At 37.1% G+C, this 21,718-nt stretch overlaps 1 protein-coding gene across 1 annotated transcript in view; it reads right to left on the bottom strand.

The window, feature by feature from the left end:
* Window positions 1-13,208: 13,208 nt before the first annotated feature.
* Window positions 13,209-21,718, bottom strand: part of MLIP (muscular LMNA-interacting protein) — a 200,359-nt gene continuing 191,849 nt past the window's right edge. The window contains exon 10 of the mRNA XM_012648543.1: window positions 13,209-13,466. Coding sequence (XP_012503997.1) covers window positions 13,461-13,466 — 6 coding nt within the window. The 3' untranslated portion in view covers window positions 13,209-13,460. The remainder of the gene's footprint in view (window positions 13,467-21,718) is intronic.

Consider the following 21,718-nt stretch of genomic DNA (forward strand, 5'->3'; position numbering starts at 1 on the left):
TTGTAAGTGCCATTTATACCTGAAGGTCAGTTTTGTTAAAGAGAAATTTCTTGACTTACATTTCTTTTCCTTGAATATCTTAAATATGGTACTCTATTTTCTTCTGGAACTGTGGAATTTTCTACATTAATGAGGATAATCTAATTTTCTTTTCCTTATAAAGCCATGTGATTTTCTTGTCCTGACATCCAAAGAGATTTTTGGTGGGTCTTTTCCCTTTAGTTGCTTTTATTTATTTATTTATTTATTTTTGATTATAGCTTTACTAAGATCTAATTCACATGTAATAAAATTCACTCCTTTAAAGAGTATGACTCAGTGAGTGGTTTTTTAGTATTTTCAAAAGTTGTACAACTATCATTATTACTTAATTTTTGGATATTTTTATCATCCCCAAAAGAAACACATGTACATTAGTAGTCACTCCCCTCCCTCAAATACCTGACATCCACTAATTTGCTTTCTATCTCCATGGATTTGTCTGTTCTTCAGATTCCTATAAATGAAATCATATACTATGGGCTTTTTGTGATTGACTTCTTTCACTAAACATGTTTTCAAGGTTTATCCATGCTGTAGCATACATCAGTACTTTATTTCTTTTTATTGCCAAATAATATTCCAATGTATGGGTATACTACAATTTTGTTGATTCATACATCAGTTGATGGATATTTAGATTATTTCCATCTTTTGGATATTATAATATTGCTACTATTAACATTCATGTACAACTTTTGTGTAGACATAAGTTTTCTTTCCTCCTGGGTATATACATAGGAGTGGAATTGCTGGATCAAATGTTAACTCTATGTTTAACATGTTGTCTTCATTTATTTTTGATTTTTAAATTATTTAAAAATTTAAAAATGACTTTTAAATTCATTTACTGGCATTTCCCAGTGAGGTAACTCTCATTAGCAAAGGACAAATCTTTACAAATGATTTCTCCGTTAAGAAATGTTGGGATAAAAGTAACAGAAACTCAACATAAAATGGCTTAAGCAATAAAAGATATGGTGGCTCTAGGGTTGGTTAATTGAGCAACTTAAAGACATTGTCAATAATCAAAGTCTCTACATTTCTACTCTGTCGTTTACTTCTCAACGTTGTAAAATGACTGCAGTAGCTCAGGGTGTATTTTCATAAAAATATAAAAAGGAAGAAAATTGAGCTATCAGTTTGTTGTATCCTTTTTTTTTTTACTGTGGTAAAAATACATATAGCACGAGATTTACTCTCAACAAATTTTTAAGCGCGCAATACAGTATTGTAAACTGTAAGCTCAATTTTGTACAGAAGATCTCCAGAACATTTTCATCTTTCTTCTATTTGTTGAACGTTTTTATCATCAAAAGATGCTGAATTTTATTAAATACTTTTTCTGAATCTATTGAGATGATTATGTAATTTTTGTCCTTCCTTCTGTTAATGTGGTGTATCACATTGTTTGAATTGAGTATATTGAAACATCCTCGCAATCCAGAGTTAAATTGCACTTGGTCATGGTGTATGATTCTTTTAATATTCCATTGAATTCAGTTTGCTAGCATTTTGTTGAGAACTTTTACATCTATATTCATTAGGGATATTGGCCTGTAGTTTTCTTATAGTGTCTTTATCTCGCTTTGGCATGAGGGTAGTGCTGGCCTCATTAAATAAGTTAGCAAGTATTTCCTTTTCTTCAACTTTTTGGAAATGTTTGAGAATGACTGTCATTAATCCCTCTTTATTTTTTTTCTTTTCTTTCTTTTTTTAAGGCTGGTCAAATGAAGTAGTGGGAGTGGAGAAGGAACAAAGGAATCTGTAATTGGTTGTGATCAATTAGTTGTAAACACCACTGCACTTGGACCAACAAATTCTTCTTTAAATGCTTGGTAAAATTAACCAGTGAAGCCATCTCATCCTAGGCTTTCTGTTGTTGGGAGATTTTTGATTACTGACTCAATCTCCTTAGCAGTTATAGGTCTATATTTCTTCAGGATTTAGTATTGGTAGTTTGTACTTTTTTTAGGAATTTATCCATTGCTTCTTGGTTATCTACTTTGTTGGGATATAATTGTTAATAATAAAACTATTCATAATATAATCCTTCGTTTTTCTGTAGTATTAATTGCAAGGGTTCCTCTTTCATTTCTGGTTTTATTTACATGAGTCTTCTCTCTCTCTCTCTTTTTGTTTTGGGATAGCTAATGTTTTGACAATGTTCATCTTTTTAAAAAATTAACTCTTAGTTTCATCAATTTCTCCTATTGTTTTTCTATTCTATATTTTATTTATTTTTGCTTTACTATTTATTATTTCTTTCTTTCTGCTAATTTTGGACTTGGTTTGTTCTTCTTTTTCTAGTTCCTTGAGGTATAAAGTCAGATCTTTTGAGATACATCTTTTTTTAACATAGGCATTTATCAGTATAAACTTCCCTCTTAGTACTGCTTTTGGTACATTAAGTGTTTTTATTTTGTGTTTTCTTTTTCATTCGTCTCAAGATATTTTCTAATCTTCCTTTTGATTTTTTTCTTTGACCTATTGGTTGTTAAAGAGTTGGGGTTTTTTTTATTATTTCTACCTGTTAGTGAATTTTCCAGTTTTTCTTCTGCTATTGGCTTCTAGTTTCATCAAGTCTGCTGTTGAACCCCACTAAATAATTTTTCAGTTCAGTTATTGCATGCTTCAATTGCAAAATTTCTATTTGGTCCATTCTTATATTTTCTAAGTCTTTGTTATCTAACAAAGAGATAACGAAGAGTGGTGTTATCATTTTCTATCTAATTTTGTTTATACATCATTCTCCTGAGCTCATTGAGCATCTTTGTGAATGTTATTTTTATTTGTCAGGTAATTTATATACCTCCATTTCTTTAGGGTCAGTTTCTGGAGATTTATTTCGTTCCTTTTACTGGGCCACTTTCCCTTATTTCTTCATGTTTTTTGTAACTTCGTATTGGTACACACATATTTGGGAAAAAACTTGCCTCTTCCAGGCTTTACAAACTGGCTTCATACAGGAAAAGACCTTCACCAATTATGACAGCTAGATATTATGGGGGCCTCTCAAATTTTTTCTGTAGATGTGTCTTTCCTTGATCTTTGTGTTTATAGTCCTAATTGGAAGGATTTGCCAGTTTCTTTTCTTTAGGAGCTTATAATCTCTTGTTCCCTTTGGTATCTGTCTGCTATATCACAGTTCCTCTAGAGCAGCAGCATGCTGCATAATTCTTTTTTTCTCTGTGTCCTCAAGGCATCTAAAGTTTGGCAGGTCCCACCTATGCTCCAAGACAGGAGAGATGAAGACACAGAAATAAGTTCCTTGGACAGCTCTCCAAAAAACTAGACTATTGGACATACACTCTATTATTTTCGTTTCCCCTGAGGGAGGAGTCACCAAGATGTATCAGTCTCTGTCTGCTCTGTCACAGACCCTCTAGAGAGGCAGCACACTGCACAGCTCTTTTTTCTTTCTCAGGGTCCCTCAGATATCTAGATTATGCTCATCAGTGCTCGAAGACAGGCAAGACAGATATCTGCTCTTTGGATATCCCTACAAAAAATCAGAACATGGTATATAAAATACAGTCTTCTTTCTGCCTCGCCATGGAGAAGATAGAAGCTCAATTTTCTCCTGATTGCATGGTGCTAGGATAGGGGGAAAACTATGGCAAAAGAGTGTGACCAATTTTCCTGCCATCTTTGATGAAGCAGATGTCATGCTTGCCTGGGTGCAGAAGCCTATTAACTGATGTCTTGATTTCTCAAGGGAATTGGTCCATGTTTTGTTATGTTGTGGTTTTCATGGGAGAAAGAAGAATATGGGCCTTCCTATTACACCATCTTGCTGATGTCACTGTCCTATTGTGTCTCTTTTTAAGAGCTAAAGAACACTTCCTAGAAACCCCTATGTAAATTTTCTCTTCAATCTCATTGACCAAAATTAGGTCAATCCCCCCCTTATTAAGCCAATAACTGACAATGGTTCCCAACGGCACTAGGAACTAGTACAAGTAGATTTTAATTTTGAAAGTATTGCAGGGATATTTTTTTCTTTGTACAATAAGAGAAATAGGAGTTTCAAGAAATTGGCAGGAAGGAAAAATAAGTAGAATATTAATGATGTTAACACTGCAGGTAGACTATGTTCTGTAGAATTTCTGTCTATATAAGCAATTTGAGTCAGCAAAAATTGGCATGTCAGCACCAAGTGGAGGCCCAATCTAGCATGATCCTGTGAAAGATATAACACAGTGCAGCTGGAGTGATCTGCTCACCAGACCACTCTCCTGGAACTGGGGTCTTGGCTTTGGGACATATCTCTAGGTATGAGTCTCTGAGTATCTTAGAGTACCTGGTTGACTCAAGCGAAGGACATAGGGTCAAGATACTCTGCATGGGAGAATGGGGAGTAGGCACCATGCAGTTTCTTGTCCAAATTGGGGTGCTCCATTCAGATGGCACTGCTGACCCTGGCTCATTCCAGTAATCAAAAAGGGGTTTTGACACTTCTAAGGAAGGTACTTCAAAGGTCAGGGCCCCCCAAAGTGCAGAACCCATAAACCCTACTTGCCTGGGGATAAAAGTAGTAATGAGGATATGAGTTGTCTTAGACAGAGAAAATGGGAGTTGGGGAAGAAAGAGAAGGGTACAGAGGAAAGGATTGCCAAAGGGTTAACTTTCAACACGTCAGGACAGGGGTGGTAACAGGTTTAATCTTGAACATAAACTAGAACCTTTTGATTATGGCAGTCTGGAACTCTGTAGAGAATTCTGAAGCTAAACCTAGACACCATAGCTCAAGAGTATGATCAGGAAAGGACTCTGCCATGAGTATGGGCTAGGGGACAAGGGAGGCTGATGTCAGATATTTGCCATTCTGGCTGGAAAGGGTTCTCTCAAGCCCTTACACCTTGGGTTTGTATAAAGGCTTTCATATACCATCACATTGGTGTACATCAGTCTGTGCCAAAGTATACAAAAGGACATTTAGATTAATCTACAGCCATCAGAATGAGAAAACAATGCTTACAATTCAACTGGTAGTGATGAAGTACAGGTACGTGTCTATTTATGTGAGTGTGTACGTATGTGAGGGAGAAAGTGTGTGTGTATGTGTATGTGTGTTGTGTATGCATTAGGAAGTAAGTTGGGAAGCTCAGAGACTGGGGAATGTGACTGGATTAAAAATGAAAGACTGATTTGACAACTCATCTGCTTTTGTTCCTTACACACTGAGCCCCCATTGCTGAATCTAGTGAAAGTGCTAACATGCTATGACATTTCGAAAGCCAAAGGCCCGAGCTGACTGCCTAATCGGCTGTCATGCCCTGGAGTTGGCTGGGAAGTGTGTGCCAGGAAAACCTTCACAGAGGTTGTGTCTGGGCTGGCCCTGATGGCAAAAGGAAGTTCTCTTTGTTGAAAATATCTGAACCTCTTTCCCCAGGGCAGCCCAACAAAGCAGAAGCTTATCAGGTGTAAGAAGCATATTTTCTTGGTTAAGTTCTGGCTCTGGGCATAAATGGAAATAGGATGTGAGCTGAAAGGACAATTCAGCCAGCTGCAGGTTTCCATTTATATCTTCTATTAATTGTAGAGATAAAGCACTCACTTAGGAAATGGCCTGACATGTAAATTTTTCATAATCCTAAAAAGGTGTCTTATGTAACAAAAATGACTTTGGGTTTTAGAGCTGATATATAACCTTGGCCTCATATGTTATGTTCCTTTAAATTCTCTAAAATAAGTGAAACTCTCACATAGCTAACCAATAGAAACTGAAAATTTTTCTGGTCATTTTCCCAGAAAGTCAAGTATATTTTCAATAAATTGCACTTTTCAGTGTGTCTCTTAATGTTATTATCTACTTCTAAGAGACAGTGGAAAGCATTGATCAATTTCACCATAGCTTGTTAATCAATACCTGACTATCAATTGAGACTGCCAAATGGTTCCAGCCTTGCAAGCCCTCACCCCTTTCCTGGATAAGTCGGCCCTCTGGTCTGATGTCTCCACAGCTGCACCAGAGACCTGAATAGCACAGAGGCTAAGGGATCAGGGCTAAGGGATCAGCCCTCCAGTGGAGTGTCAGATCAGAGTCCAGGAGGTGTTCCAAAGTCAAGTTGCTGATCTGAAGGGGGCCTGGAAATGAGGGCAAGTCAGAGCATGCTACTGACCAAGAGGAGCTGAGAAGATAGGTTTGAGTAGGTGAAAGGGGCTGAAGAGTAGCCTGTCATGGAAGCTCTGTATCCACAGGATGCCTGAATAAGAAACTCCAGAATAGACCAATACAATAGGTTTTGGTTTTGGTTTTGCTTTGGGTTTTAAGCTTTCTTTATTATTATTATGGTGATTCCACTTTGCTCAAGTTTTGTGATATTTTCACTTTCTCTAAAGTAAGACGGGAAAAAGCTGTGGTAGATTTTTAGCTGAAATTTTTGGCTAATACTTTCTGAGCATCAATGCCATAACATTATTAGTTTACGTCTTAGGTGGGGCTCTGAGAAAAGAAACTATTTTTATTTAGAAAAGTCAATAAGCTGTTTGGATGGACAGGAAGAAGATCTGAGAAAGAGATCCTAAAACGGTTACATAAAAGTTAAGAAGCCATCTGTGAATGGAGTAGAGCTAAGGAGAGAGAAGATGGGAGAAGGACCCCAAGCCCCAAGGTAGAAACAGAAGACACCAATTTGGCATAAATTGCTCATTTCCTTTTATTTATTTATTTATAAATGGCATCAGCCGTGGCATCAGCCTAGCTCACAGCAACCTCGAACTCCTGGGCTCGAGCAATCCTTCTGCCTCAGCCTCCCGAGTAGCTAGGACTACAGGCATGCGCCACCATGCCCGGCTAATTTTTCCTATGTATTTTTAGTCGTTCAATTAATTTCTTTCTATTTTTAGTAGAGACGGGGTCTCGCTCTTGCTCAGGCTGGTCTCAAACTCCTGAGCTCAAACGATCTATCTGCCTCGGCCTCCCAGAGTGCTAGGATTACAGGCGTGAGCCACCGTGCCCGGCAGCTCATTTCCTTTTAAGAATGGAAAAGTCTAAAATCCAATTTGAGTAGTCTGCCGTTTGATACCATGTAATACGTCCTTGTCTCTCCCAGTCCTCACCATAACCCACAAATCTCCAGTAAAAGTCTATTCCACACGTTTTTGAAAAGAACTTCTAGGTGGGGTTTACCAAGTAAAGGAAATGCAACCCACCCTGAGGACACGCTAAGAATGTATCAACAAGATGCAAAGTAGAACATGAATGTTCCATAAAAGCTAGGAATTTGTTCTAGAGGAGGTTAAGAAAAATCAAAGTTTGGGGGAATTCACAGAAATCTTGGAGAGGTGATTGGATTTCTCTTAGCAAGTAGGTATCGGTTCAAGCCAGTCTTAACCAGAGATAGCATTCTACATATACTTATTGAGAGTGATTTAGCAAGTATTTCTGAAATAGTGAAAAAAATCACACTAGGCTTTCTTGACTCTTCAGAGAACAGTGTGATATAACAGAAGTTTTCAGTATCAGAGTGCTGGAGTGCTAACATGTAGAGAAGAAAAGGTGAAGGACAGCTGGCATACCACTGAAATGCATATAATCTCTAAATCCTGCTCTATCATGACGGAGTGCCAAGCAGGGCAGAGTTTTTAAAAACAGAAAAGAAAAAAAAAATACAGGACTATGTCCATAGTTCAAGAAATAAATCACCTCGAAGCAGATTTTTTAATTTGGGAAGAATTGCTTGAGTACCATGATGCCCATCGAGATTGGCTGGTTGAAGTTTCACTTAGCTCCCAAAGGGGTGTTTCATCTCACGTAAAGGAGTTCTTGGACAAGGGGATCCAGAGGACAATATCCAGACGTAGTCACTCAGATTTCCTGCTCATAGCACAAGAGGAGACAAACTATTAATCTGAAAAATAAAAAACTTAAAGCTATTTACAGCCTGAGCTGGTAGAGAGGCTTTACCTGTCATGATCTCCATTCACTAGGTCTTACTGAGTACCCTTACAGAAGGGGATATGCTTTCCAAGGGAGTGTTAACTATTTGCCACATAGCAGGAGAAATATAGAAAAACCCTCATAGAATGAAAAGAACTTTGAGGCAAAAAAGACCAAAGTTCAAATCCAATGCTGCCTCATCCTAACACTGGGATTTAATCTCCCTCTCAGTAATACTGGGGTAATAATTCAAGCAAAATACATAATTAGTGATAGGACTAGAAGCTCAGACGAAAACATGCATCTTTTAATGTTCTCCCTTTTAGGAAAATGTCATTAGTCTTGTGCAAAAGGAAATCTTGGAAAAGACAATTTTGTCCCTAGGATTACTGACTTAGAATATAACAATTCACAGAAGCTTGAGTCCTTGGTGATATATTTTTCCAAATTCTGTTGAACCTACTTAATGCATTTATAACTTAGGACCAATTTAAGAAAATTCAGAGCATAGCCTACCTATAGTCTTCAAAATCTACATCTTTCTCCAATCTTAAGTGACTCGAGTAAAAGGTTTTACATAAACTTTATCTGTTCATCATAAAAGAGATGTAAGATGCTAACTTTAATTTCTACACAATTTCTACTATTCTTGCATAAATTAATATTGATTTAAAGCAAAAAAGGGACTGAACCGTGACCCAAAAACAGAGCTGGCAAAATCTCTGGAATTCGTACTCCCTTGAGTGATTTAACTCAGTTCAAATTTGAAAAGTCTTCTAAACCTTCTGAGAAATATTTTCCCATTCACATTACTATCTGAATCTCTTGTCTCTCTATAAGCACTTACACAGAACATGCTCCGGGCTAATATTGCACAGAATTTTTTTTTTTTTTTAAGTTGAGTCTTCTACTTTTTTTATTGTAGATATTCTGTTCAAATATTTTTGAGTTACAATCTGTAGCCCCCTGGGAATTTTTTTCTCTTTTTTTCTTTTATTTTTTTTTAAATTATTTATGAAGCTTCCTCTACCTGTTGCATAGTTTCATATTTTGAATTTATCCTCAGAGTTTTCTGTTAAGAAAAATATGGACTCCGGTGCTTAAGTAATGCTGAGCAATTGCATATAAATCCACTAGAGGGCCGGGCGCGGTGGCTCACGCCTGTAATCCTAGCTCTCTGGCAGGCCGAGGCAGGCAGATTGTTTGAGCTCAGGAGTTCGAGACCAGCCTGAGCAAGAGCGAGACCCCGTCTCTACTAAAAATAGAAAGAAATTAATCGGAAACTAAAAATAAATAGAAAAAATTAGCCGGGCATGGTGGCGCATGTCTGTAGTCCCAGCTACTCGAGAGGCTGAGGCAGTAGGATCGCTTGAGCCCAGGAGTTTGAGGTTGCTGTGAGCTAGGCTGACGCCACGGCACTCACTCTAGCCAGGGCAACAGAGTGAGACTCTGTCTCAAAAAAAAAAAAAAAAATCCACTAGAAAACCTTTATAAAGGAAATTAAAGTATGTTTATTAAAGTATAAAATAAAGAAAAATCTATTTCTGTCAAATAAATTGAGAATAATACATTCTAAAGCATGAGGGGAATATAATATTTAATTTTACAACATACCAAAGGAATATGTGCAAAGTCTCCAAAATGTAATATATTCATTTAATAAATTCAGAAATATTTTCTAATTACTAGTTTATTATTCTAAGGCTTCTGGGTTTGCTCTAAACAAAACAACCTTTCCTTCTTACAAACCAAGTTATCCTCTCACTCAGTTAATTTAATTTCTAATCAATAAAGGTTTCAAATGTGGAAATCCATAGCAGTCTAGTTAAAGAAGCATTTTTGTTCCTGGTCCTAACAGCAGAGTTCTCTGCTTGCGCAACGGGTAAAATTCTGAGAATATTCTGTTGTTATTTAAGCTTTCAATTAGCTCTTTCTTCCTGTAATTCAGAGGCTATAAAGAGCCATATTCAATAGACTTCCTATTTTCCCCAAATTAAAATTTAACTAGAAAATAAAGGTTCTCATTGGGGTTGCATAATGAAAAGTCAAAAAAAAAAAAAAAAACTCAAAGTCTTTACACAGAGGGGAGTCACAACTATGTAAAGATTAATAGTCAAGTTTTAGAATAACTACCCCAGTTTCCATTCTTCTAAATTGAATTAACTCAGAACTGTTCAACCTTTTGTCCTTGAATTCCTCAGTGGAAATAAGCTCCAGTTGCCCATTGTAGTAACTGGCATTATAATGAATTCTTTATTGGTTCCTTCCCTTCCCTAGCTTATTTCCTTACTTCCTTATTATTGTTTCCGGTGATCACCTCCCAAATTAACTACTTATACTAAATCCTTGCCTTAGAGTCAGCATCTAGGAGAACCCAAATAAAGATGCAGCCTCAATATCTGTCTATTCCATATCATCCGCACCCCTCTCCTTCCTCCTCAGAAACATACGTTGTGATCCTAACCTCCTTAGAGCACTGAATGCTATACCCACCAACCCAAAAAGCAGCCAATTCTCCATGTTCTCCCCACAACCAATGCTACCCACTCCTGTATTCAAGCTTTTAAGTCTCTCATCTTTGCTGAGAAACTGAACAAGTTAATTAGACCATGATGTTCAGGTGCAACTTGTTTTTGTAGAAATAACATAGCAAGAGAATCAAAAGACCCTGCGTTGGGTTTATCATTCACTAATTTGGTGACCTCAGTCAAGGAACCCTTCAGGCTCAAGATTTTCACCAATATGTGAATGAATCAAAATGGAGTCACTTAAGGTTAAAAAAAAAAAAAAACGAAACTTACCTGCTGGGCAAGGCCAACAGAGTTTTCATGCCTACATGTCTGATAACAAAATCTATCACAAATGCTCTGCAAGAAACACAACCTTGCACGAAGGCCATCACAATCTTATATAAAAAATACTTCTACAAGGACATCTGCTCAGCAACTGCCTGTCCAACCTTGGACTGGTGTCACCCCTTCTTATTGATCTTTGTAGCCAAGGAAGACAATTATTTCAAAACAACTATGTAATCCTCCTCCTTTTTTTCCTTTAAAAACATGTGTATTCCTTTATCTTCTGTATATGCACACAGTTTACTGTGATATCCATATTCCCATTGCAATGCTCTATTCCCAAATAAATATCTTTTAGAGTTTTTCTCTTTGTTATTTAGGTTGACAAGTGAAATAAAGACAATAATACTTAGTTGACAACTGCAATGAGTTAAAGAGTATAAAAGTCTTTCAGAATTGGAAAACTTAGGATGAATAGGACACAATGTTCAAACAGCCTTCCCATTTTAAAAGTTGCCTTCATTAACAGTATAACATAAGGTTTCAAAGTTCAGACCTTCAAAGGGGGAGAGGACCTTGGTGATATAAGAGCCCTAATGTATTGATGGTGGGAATAAAAATGAGTGCACCCATTCTAGAGAGCAATCTGGGAGGATTTAGGCCAATTAAGTACATGCACACTTTAGGATTAAACAATTCCAGTTGTGGGTATATATTATATATTCCAGCAAAATTCTTACAGAGGTCTGCAAGGAGGCACATGCAAGGATGTTTATCACAAGCTGGTGGTACAGGGAGAGGAGGCAACCTGAGAGACCAAGGCCAAGTGGGTGGGTAGGTAAAATATGATGCACCCCCACCATGCAGCGGTGAGGAAATAATCCTCTAGACATCTACAGAGCAATGCGTATAGAGCTTAAAAACATAGTGCTCAACAGGACAAAAAAAAAAACAGAGTATAAGCAATGCCATTTATATTTATTAATTATATATGCAGATAAAACAATGCATATCTTCAAAACATACATGAGCAAAAGATATACATTAAGCACAAAACAATGTGTGCCTATAGCAGGGGAAGATAGAAATTGTCGTAAACAATAATCAATCAGCAATCAGGTATGCACAGGAGGGGCTCGCCCAAACTTAGGAGTTGGGGAGGGTAACCAAGTCAACCTTTCACACCTGAGGTTCAAAAATGAATACATGAATAACTGACTGGAAAAATGATTGAGTAAATGGCTTGATCTTAGAATCAGATTACCCAGATTTGAATTCTGCCTCTACCACTTACTAGCTTGATTTGACCATTTGGAAAAGCCTATTCTCACAAACATGAAATATGGCTAATAACATTGTTTACCTCACAGGCTCATTGTGAAGGTTAAATTAAACTCATGTAAAGCACTTGGTGTGGTGCCTGGCTCATGATAAGAGCACAGCGAATGTTGGAAATCATTATTAATAATCTAAAGTGATGCTTCACACAACTTAGCAGATTGGTCGGGAAGTGGTTTTTGCTTGGGGAAGGAGAGATGAGTAAAGACACTTACTGAGGCTCCTTTGTCCTCCAACACCAATGGAGGAAACGAGAACTTTACATTTCCCATTGCCAACTGATGTCTGGTAACAGAACATTCTAAAATGGCTGTTGGAGAATAAAAGAGCCCAGTTGCTCTTCTGTAGGCAACTCACCCTGCTTTGCCCTGGCATTGATGTGAAGAAACGGTGATTTGAAGGAGCTGTGGCTCAGAACTGGCTGCAGGGGGAACATGGGCTATGCAAGGGGTAAGGTAAGCAGCATTTACAAAGCCTCCTTCGCCACCAGTTCAGTATCCAGAACCACTGTGGATTCTTCCTTTATGTGTGTTGTTCTAGGCTTCTCAGATAGGCAGAAGAAGGAAACCTCTGACAGGAGGCTAGGACAGACTGCTGGGGATGACAGCTGGGAAACAAAGTGGACACGACCAATATGGCAGGTGTAGGGCAGGCCTCTCCTGGGCTCCCAGGACTGTCAGCACAGCATGGCATTGCTGTATGGTCTCTGCTCCTCCCCAAATTATGGGTAGAAACTGACTCTGAGGTAGCCTTCACTAGGATCATGTGGCGATGGTCAGAGAGACAGTGGGATCCGAGACACTCCAGTAACAAGACGCTCATCCTTACAGGCTGTGTCCAGCACACAGTCTGTCCCAGCAGCTCAGAACCCCATCAGAACAAGAAGGCCATGTGTGCTAGAAGAAATACCAACTGTCTCATGCGCAAGATCTCCCCAATGACTATTAGCATCCCCTGAAAGCAGGCAAGGACTCATTTTTTTAAAGTTGTGGGGTTTTTTACATGTAAAAAAGTGAAGCAAAAGGGAAATAAAACCTGATTCAGTAATGTATGCTTTAAATAAAACTAGTATTGAAACACAGTCACAGCCATTCTTTTATTTACCCATGATTCTTCTTTATTTGGCTGCTAAATATAGGGGCCCGTTAGTATTGCTGTCGGCTTAATAGAAGGCATTAAAGGCTTGAACAGTGGTGCGAGAAGCTGTAGGTAAATCTCTCCTATGCTGAGTGTTAGAGTATTGTGATACTATATGATTGCAGCAAACTTTGAGTTCTTCTGCTGCACTGCAGTTCACAAACGGATCACTCATTTTGGAAAAAACAAGAGTTAAATCTAGCAGTGGTTAGCACCAGCATTCCCCAAAACTTCAGCAGCCTGTGTTTTCAGCTTCTGCTCCAGCTTCATTGCTGCAAAATAAGAGAAAACAGTAAGTTGATTGAGATGAATAAATTCAGAAAAAAATGCCTGAAAATTATACATTAATATTTGGGCATAGCATCATCTTATGTAAAAACATGGTTTATACTGTAATAGGAAAAGTTTGTTTTTTTCCCTCAGTAGCTGCTTGCTTTCTGCACTATCAATGGCGTAATAAAGACATTCAGCTATACCTTCACATCAGACTCCAATCTCTTGAGAGCTCAACAGAGCAGACTGGCTTCCTACAAGGAGTCAAGATGGTTTTGAGAGGCTGGTGCAGCCTTAAGAAACAGCACTGCTATATCACACGCACAGCCTTGGCCCTTCTATTACTACTTTGCTGCTGCTTTACCTTAACTTTAGCATTGTAGCATCTAAAACAAGGAGGCAAAGTGAATAGGGATTGGATTAAGTCCCAGCTTCTGCAAAATGGAACATTACAAAAGACAGAGACAGCAAAAAATCAAAGAATATTGATTCACTTGGCATTATAATGCTGCTGTGTGGTAGGGGAATGATTCCAATAACTTCTTTATCCATTCAATCTCTGTGTGTTCCTATGTGATAGGGTTAGATTGTCTGGAACAGATAAGATAAACTCAACAAAATGGAGATGGGTGTTAGCAACTATGAAGGCAGATAATACAAAAGAAAGTATAAAAGAAAGCATCAGAGATGAAGCAAGACGAGAAATTTAGTTCTAATACCTGACTCTGATAGAACAATGTGACAGAAAGACACCAATGGAGGAAATGACCAGAACTTTTCATTTCCAGGTGCCAACTCATGGCTGACAAGGGAGCATTCCAAAATGGAGAATAAAGGAGATCTGCTGCTACTCTGTAACTCTGCCTGCTTTGCCCTGGGCCAGATCATGGTCTGAGAGAGCCATGGCTTAGAGCTGGCTCCTATGCAAAAGGGGCATGGCGTGGCCAAACAGCTAAGCAAGATTGTGAAACATGGACACATTCTGCATTATTAGGAGAAAGTGCATTTTTAGAATAGAAAGAGGATACAGAAAAAATGCACTAAGACAAGGGGGTAGCTCCATTACTGGCCGTAGAAAATCAATAGTCATAAAATAAGAAGTAAGCTGGACTTTTCATCATCTGGAATTCTCTGAAGCTTTAGATCGAAGGGAGAAAATGACTCAATTACATCTCCTCCTTAACTTTTCTAACAAATAAAAGCTACCATAAATTTGATTTTCCTGAAAGTATTGACATTTACTAGTTAAAATTATAAGAAATTTAAAGAAATTGTCAGATTTTCACCATAATCCTTGGATCGCATTTAGCAGAGAATGAAATTAAGACTCAAGAAGATTAAGGATCACACCCAAGGCTATATTACTCCAAATTAAACCCCAGGTTATTCAGTGTTTTCTATTTGTTTTTGTCGTTCACGGAGCCGTTACGTATTTTATCTTAGTCATACTAAAACATATGTTGAGTCTGGTTTGTGAGATGGTAAAGTCTCTGACACCAGAAGAGTTTAAACAGAAGATATATAAGGGTACATGTTGTAGACAGGATTAAAACATTAGATAAAATATTGGGCTAAATGCCCTGTAAGTTCCCTTTCAAATATAAAATTTTATAATTACATGGATAAATAAGTCAGCTTGAGGAGGATAAGGTAGTTCATCCCCTGGCATCATGCTGGCAAACTTCGGCACTGTTTCTCAGCTCTTCCTGAACCCACTGGCAGACCAAAGTAATGTTTGGCACCACAATTTAGCAGCTGCTTGGGAATGATATATTATGCTATGACAGGTAGCGCCATCATTTTAGACGTTTTGTGAAGTTTTCGCTTTGCTTTGCCAATCTCAGTATATAGGTAAGAAGCTAAATAACTTGGGCAAAGCAAAGGTGAACATTTAAGAAAGATAAAGATCATTCAATAAATAAACAAATTTTATTTTCAGACTAGCATCCTGGCAGTTAAGATCCTGTATTTTATCATATTGCCAATTGAATAACCCACTTATTTTAGATATAAGCAAGAAAGAACTTAAGGTACTTTGAAATCTTAATTCTGAACAGAGTCAAATTCAAATTTTTTTATTGTTATTTAAAGTTCACTTTGGGTAATAAGTGATATAGTCTTGTGAAACTTTAAGCCAATGTTACAGACAGCTTTTTTTTTTTTAAAGAATGTGCTGTGTAAATCGGTTTTTCATTTCCTTTTAGTGCAAAACCAAGTATGCATACTGTTTTCTGCAAAATGAGAGCAAAATGATCTACATATATGTTCTTTTAAATATAAAACCACACTTAGTGTATCCATTACAAAAAGCCATTTCCAGAAAATGTATATCATAATATTATTACATGCTGCATATTTATCTTTTCTGAAAGATTTTTAATGTATTTTGTACGTTTATGTAACTATTAACTTTGGTGTAAAAACACAAGATCTAGTATCAGAATTTATTATCCATAAGCCAGAAGCTATAAAACATTCAGTAATTAAGGTCTTATAAAGGTAGCATGATAAAAAATGCAGGTATAAAGGACTCTAGAGAGTACAACCTTAAATCTAGGGTTAAAACCATGTGACATCTGGATGACCTGAGTTCCAAATAATTATTAACCCCAATCTTACTGTTTTGTTTGTTCCTCTTGAAAAACTAGAAATAGTCTTCCCAAGCCACCACACAGAGGAGTTGTAAATCCTTCTAGTTCCTGACTTCTGCTCAGCTTTGCAATGACTCCCTACAATACAGAACCCACCCATAATCTATTGAGATGACCTTGAAGGAAAGACCCCCAAATTGTCAACCCCCCACCTCTGCTATAGCAGATCTGAGTTCCTAGAAAAGAAAATAAATGAGACCTCTTTCTTTTTATTGGCTACTTCAGAGTCAGACTCTCTCAACTTTTAGTTCTGATACTTGCCAACCAAGTATAAGAACAAATGGAAATTAAAAATAAGAGGCTTAATTCTCTCTGTTGAATAATGGGGAAGAGATTTCCCTCCACCTCCTTCTTCTTAGAGCATTTGCTTTAGAAAATTTTTCATTGTAAATACATTCTCCTCTCTTTGAAATATATAAATACTTTTGAAAACTAGGTGGGCCTTTTGTCAGACACAGGAAATTCTTTCTCAAGGACTTGGGCACAATCTCCTTTGAGTGAGAAACCAGTATCCCTATCTCCTAGTTTCCAAGGAGTGAACGACCCTAACTTTAGCTGATACCTGGCTGTCTCCAAGTTGTAAAACTACCTCTGGTCCTAAAGATATGAGAAGTTTATTTTTCCTTTGGGTAAAGTCAGATACAGATGCTCATCCCAAATTCCAGGCGAATTTAGGATAAGCTATGTGTAATAAATGGTGCTGTCAATTTTTCTTACTTGAGGACAAATTTAATTATTGTTTATCTTGAGAATTTGTATATAATGGGTTGTACCTGCTTGGCTATATGAAGAGTGAGATTTCTTCCTGAATTTGCAATTTCTTAGCAGTTTGCCTATCATATACATCACATTCTGGTTGAATGTTTATTCAATTATAAAAGTTTTTTATTTCACCACTACCTTTGTAAAGAGGACTCTTGGGTTGGCAAAAAGAAATTTTTAAATTGTATTTCGCCTACACAGGCTGGGGCTTACAGCACGGGAAAGTCATTTTGATGGGTTCATTGCTGCCAAATCTGCGGGTAGGAACGTCCTTCCCTTTGTTATTTCCTTGCCCACCTGAGTGCCTGGGCAAGGTGGCTATACATTCAGGTGCCCGTATATTGTGATAAGACAAATTTACCCTGGCCCTGTAGCCAGTTGTCTATCAAAGCATATAAATCTTCTTTTAATCAGCGGATAGTAAATATCCAGATTCCAAGTCTTGCCTGGGATTATAACCCTGAACTCTCAGCAATCTCAGATTTATCAAGGCTTGATTTTGAGAAATAATATTTTTGGGAAATTGTCTGAAGGGAATAGAGTGGGACTATTCCTCTTCATAATTTTATTTTTAGCCTCAAATCAAACCGGAAAATGAGAGTAGCTACCATGAACAAGTCTTTTCTATGTTCTCATCTGGAAAATAAAAGTAGAGGAATGGGATACTTGATTTATAGACTAGAACCATAGGCATCAGTAGAGTTTTTTTCAATTCAAAATAAAATGTACACAAAAAGCTTATATACCACCAAAGTAGCAAATCAGTCATAGTCACCTTGCTAGGTAAATTGTCATCTTGCCAACCCTTAAATGTTTATCAAAAATCTACAAAGAGAAGGAATAAGAAAACAGAAGAATTTGCCTAGTGTGTATTTTATGGGCAGCTAGTGAATGATTAGCTCTCAAGTTGTGTTAATAACAAGTGAATCTTAAAGGTCAGAATCAAATGCATCTATTCATATTCTTGGAAATCAACTGGCCCTCAAGCTGAAACTAAAATACAGGAGTTGTAGAACTGCATGTAGCAGGTGATTCAAAGAGTATCAGGTGATGCAGAGCAGCAGATCTGTTTATATCTCATTCTCCAGTATGACTTTCACAATTAAGCCTACAGAAATAGAAATGAGTTACAGAACAGTTGTGGATAAAAGAGTTGCTGAATTCACAAGACATGAAAAACACAATCAGAAATAATTGTTGCTAATAGAATTTAATTTTCTTATAAGTAATTCAGTGCAGAAATCATTTATCTCAGGCAGGGAGTATGCTTAATTATTCACCTACCTGAAGATTACTGCATTGGTGTGAACAGTCAAAATCAATGAAAGTACTATTCATTAAAAATTGATTAGTAAGCTGCTGCAATGGTCAAACAGATTATTTAGGGATCTCATCTGCTTATATGAGGGTTCACTAGAGGCCACGTATTTTAAGTGTCATATAAAGTACAAATAAAACATTGAAGGAATACACTAATTCCCCGGACTAAGTTTGTACCAAATGCTACACCTAGCCCCAGTCTAAACAGTTTCCAAACCTTGTGTGGAATGTCTAGGGAAACAGAAATAAAGTATTAGGTTTTACTAAGGAAATTATAGTGACTCTCAGCATAGAACAGATCTCTTAAAATTAATCTACCACAAGTTAAAGCACATATTATTCCTTTATGCCATTGGACAGAAATTTGTCAACCAAATTTTTAGTAATTAAGAGCATTCACTAAAACAAAATATTTTACCAGCCTCTTTCTTTTACTTTCTATTTTTTGTTTTCAGAGTTTAATAACTGATTGTATTGGCTTTCCTAGACTGCCAATGAAGGAACTATAATTTGAGGATCTCAACTCCTGGTACACAATTAAATCATTTGGGGAGATGTTAAAGCATACCGACGCCTTTGCCCACCTCCAGAGACTCTTGATTTAAGTTGCCTAGAGTGAAGCCCTGCTACTGGTGTGTTTTAAAAGTCACTACAATTCTGAGATATGTTCCTTCTATGCCTAGTTTGTTGAGGGTTTTTATCATGAAAGGGGGCTGGATTTTGTTGAATGCTTTTTCTGCATCTATTGAGATGATCATATGGTCTTTGTTTTTGCTTTTGTTTATGTGGTGAATCACATTTATTGATTTACATATGTTGAACCATCCCTGCATCCCTGGGATGAAGCCCATTTGGTCCTGATGGCTTATTTTTGTGATGTGCTATTGAATTCGGTTTGCTAGTATTCTGAGGATTTTTGCATCTACATTCACAAGGGATATTGGTCTATAGTTTCTTTTTTTGTTGTGTCCTTTCCTGGCTTAGGTGTCAAGGGGATACTGGCATCATGGAATGAGTTGGGGAGGATTCTCTCCTTCTCAATATTATGGAATTATTTCTGTATTATGAGTACCAGATCTTCCTTGTAGGTCTGATAGAATTCAGCTGTGAATCCATCTAGTTCAGGGCTTCTTTTTTTGGGAGGTTTTTTATTACTGTTTCAATCTCACTGTTCATTACTGGTCTATTCAGGAGTTCTGTTTCGTCCTGGTTGAGTCTTGGGAAGTTGTGTGTTTCCAGGAACGTGTCCATTTCCGCTACATTCTCTAGTTTCTGTGCGAAGAGATTTACATAGTATTCATGAATGATGTTCAGTATTTCTGTGGTATCAGTCTTAATGTCACCTTTTTCTTTTCTGATTGAGCTTTCTTCTCTCTTCTTGGTTAATCTAGCAAGAGGTCTGTCAATTTTATCTTTCCAAAGAACCAACTTTTTGTTTCATTAATCCTTTGTTTTTGTTTTGCTTTCCAATTCATTTAGTTACTCTGACCTTTGTTAGTTATTTTCTTCTGCTGGGTTTTGGTTTGTTTTGTTTTCCCTTTTTGAGTTCTTTGAGGTTTGACATTAGGTTATTAATTTGTGATCTTTCTGTCTTTTGGATGTAGGCATTTTCCCCTAAGGAATTCTTTTGCTGTGTCCCATAGATGTTGATAGTTTGTGTCCCCTCTGTCATTCAGTTCAAAAAATTTTTTGATTTCCATCTTGATTTCAATTTCGACCCAATAATCTGTTCAGCAGCAGGTTGTGTAATTTCCATGACTTGGTGTATCTTTGAGTATTCCTCTTGTGATTTATTTCTAGTTTTATTTGGCTGTGGTCTGAGAAGGTACATGTATGATTTCTACCTTTTTGAATTTGTTGAGACCTATTTTGTGACCTAAAATATGACCAATATTAGAGAATGTCCCATGTACTACTGAGAAGAATGTATATTTTGTAGTTTTGGGGTAGAATGTTCTGTAAATGTCTATTAGGTCCATTTGATTTAGAATATAGAAGCCACATATGACAAACCCACAGCCAACATCATACTGAATGGAGAAAAGTTGAAGGCACTCCCACTAAGAGCTACAGCAAGGCAAGGATGCCTACTGTCATCTCTTCTATTCAAAATAGTGCTGGAAGTCCTAGCCAGAAAAATCAGGCAAGAGAAAGAAATAAACGGTATCCAAATCAGGAAAGAGGAAGTGAAACTATCACTCTTCACTGGTGATATGCTTTTGTATCTAGAAAACCCCAAAAATTCTACCAAGAGTCTTCTAAAATTGATAAATAAATTCAGCAAAGTCTCAGAATATAAAAATTAATGTACATAAATCACTAGTATTTCTATATACCATAACAGTCAAGCCAAGAGTCAATTCGAAGACTCAATATCATTCATAATAGCTACAAAGAAAATAAAATACCGGAAATATACTTAACCAAGGAGGTGAAAGATCTCTACAAAGAGAACCACAAAACTCTGAGGAAAGAAATCACAGAGGATACAAACATATGAAAAAACATGTCATGCTCATAAATAGGTAGAATCAACATTGTTAAAATGTCCATACTACCCAAAGTGATTCACAAATTAAATGCAATCCCCATAAAATTACCAATGTCTTACTTCACAAATCTAGAAAAATAATTCTATGCTTCATTTGAAACCAGAAAATAGCCCGAATGGCCAAAGCAATCTTAAGCAAAAGGAACAAATCTAGAAGAATCACATTATCAGACTTTATACTACAAGGCTATCATAACCAAAACAGCATGGTATAGGCACAAAAATAGACACACAGGCCAATGAAACAGAACGGAGAACCCAGATATCAACCCATCTACCTACAAGCAACTGATCTTTGACAAAGAAAACAATATACACTGGAACTAAGAAATCACTAATCATCAGGGAAATGCAAATTAAAGCCACAATGAGATATCACTTTATACCAGTTAGAATGGCTTTTATTAGAAAGTCCAAAACCAGATGCTGGCCTGGATGCAAAGAAAGGAATGCTTATAATCTGTTGGTGGGATTGCAAATTAGTACAACCCTTATGAAAATCAGTATGGAGATTCCTCAAAGAACTAAAAGTAGACCTAGCACTCAATCCAGCAATCCACTATTGGGTATCTACCCAAAGGAAAAGAAGACTTTTCATCAAAAATATGCCTGCACCCAAATGTCTACTGCAGCACAATTCACAACTGCAAAGATGTGGAATCAATCCAAGTGCCCATTGATTCATGAGTAGATTAATAAAATGTGGTATATGCACACCATGGAGTCCTCCTTAGCCATAAAAAAAGATGAATTAACACATTTTGCAACAATTTGGATGGAACTGGAGACCATTCTCCTAAGTGAAGTATCTCAAGAATGGAAAAACAAACATCACATGTACTCACTATTAAATTGTAACTAACTGATGACCACACATGTGCACAAAGGGAAGTAAGACTCAGTGGAAATCAACCAAGGAGGAGTACTACTCAATAAGAAAAATAGCACCATACCAGTAGATAAATGC

This window comes from Propithecus coquereli, unplaced genomic scaffold, assembly GCF_000956105.1.
Source record: "Propithecus coquereli isolate 6110/MARCELLA unplaced genomic scaffold, Pcoq_1.0 Scaffold29, whole genome shotgun sequence".
NCBI classification, from domain to species: domain Eukaryota; kingdom Metazoa; phylum Chordata; class Mammalia; order Primates; family Indriidae; genus Propithecus; species Propithecus coquereli.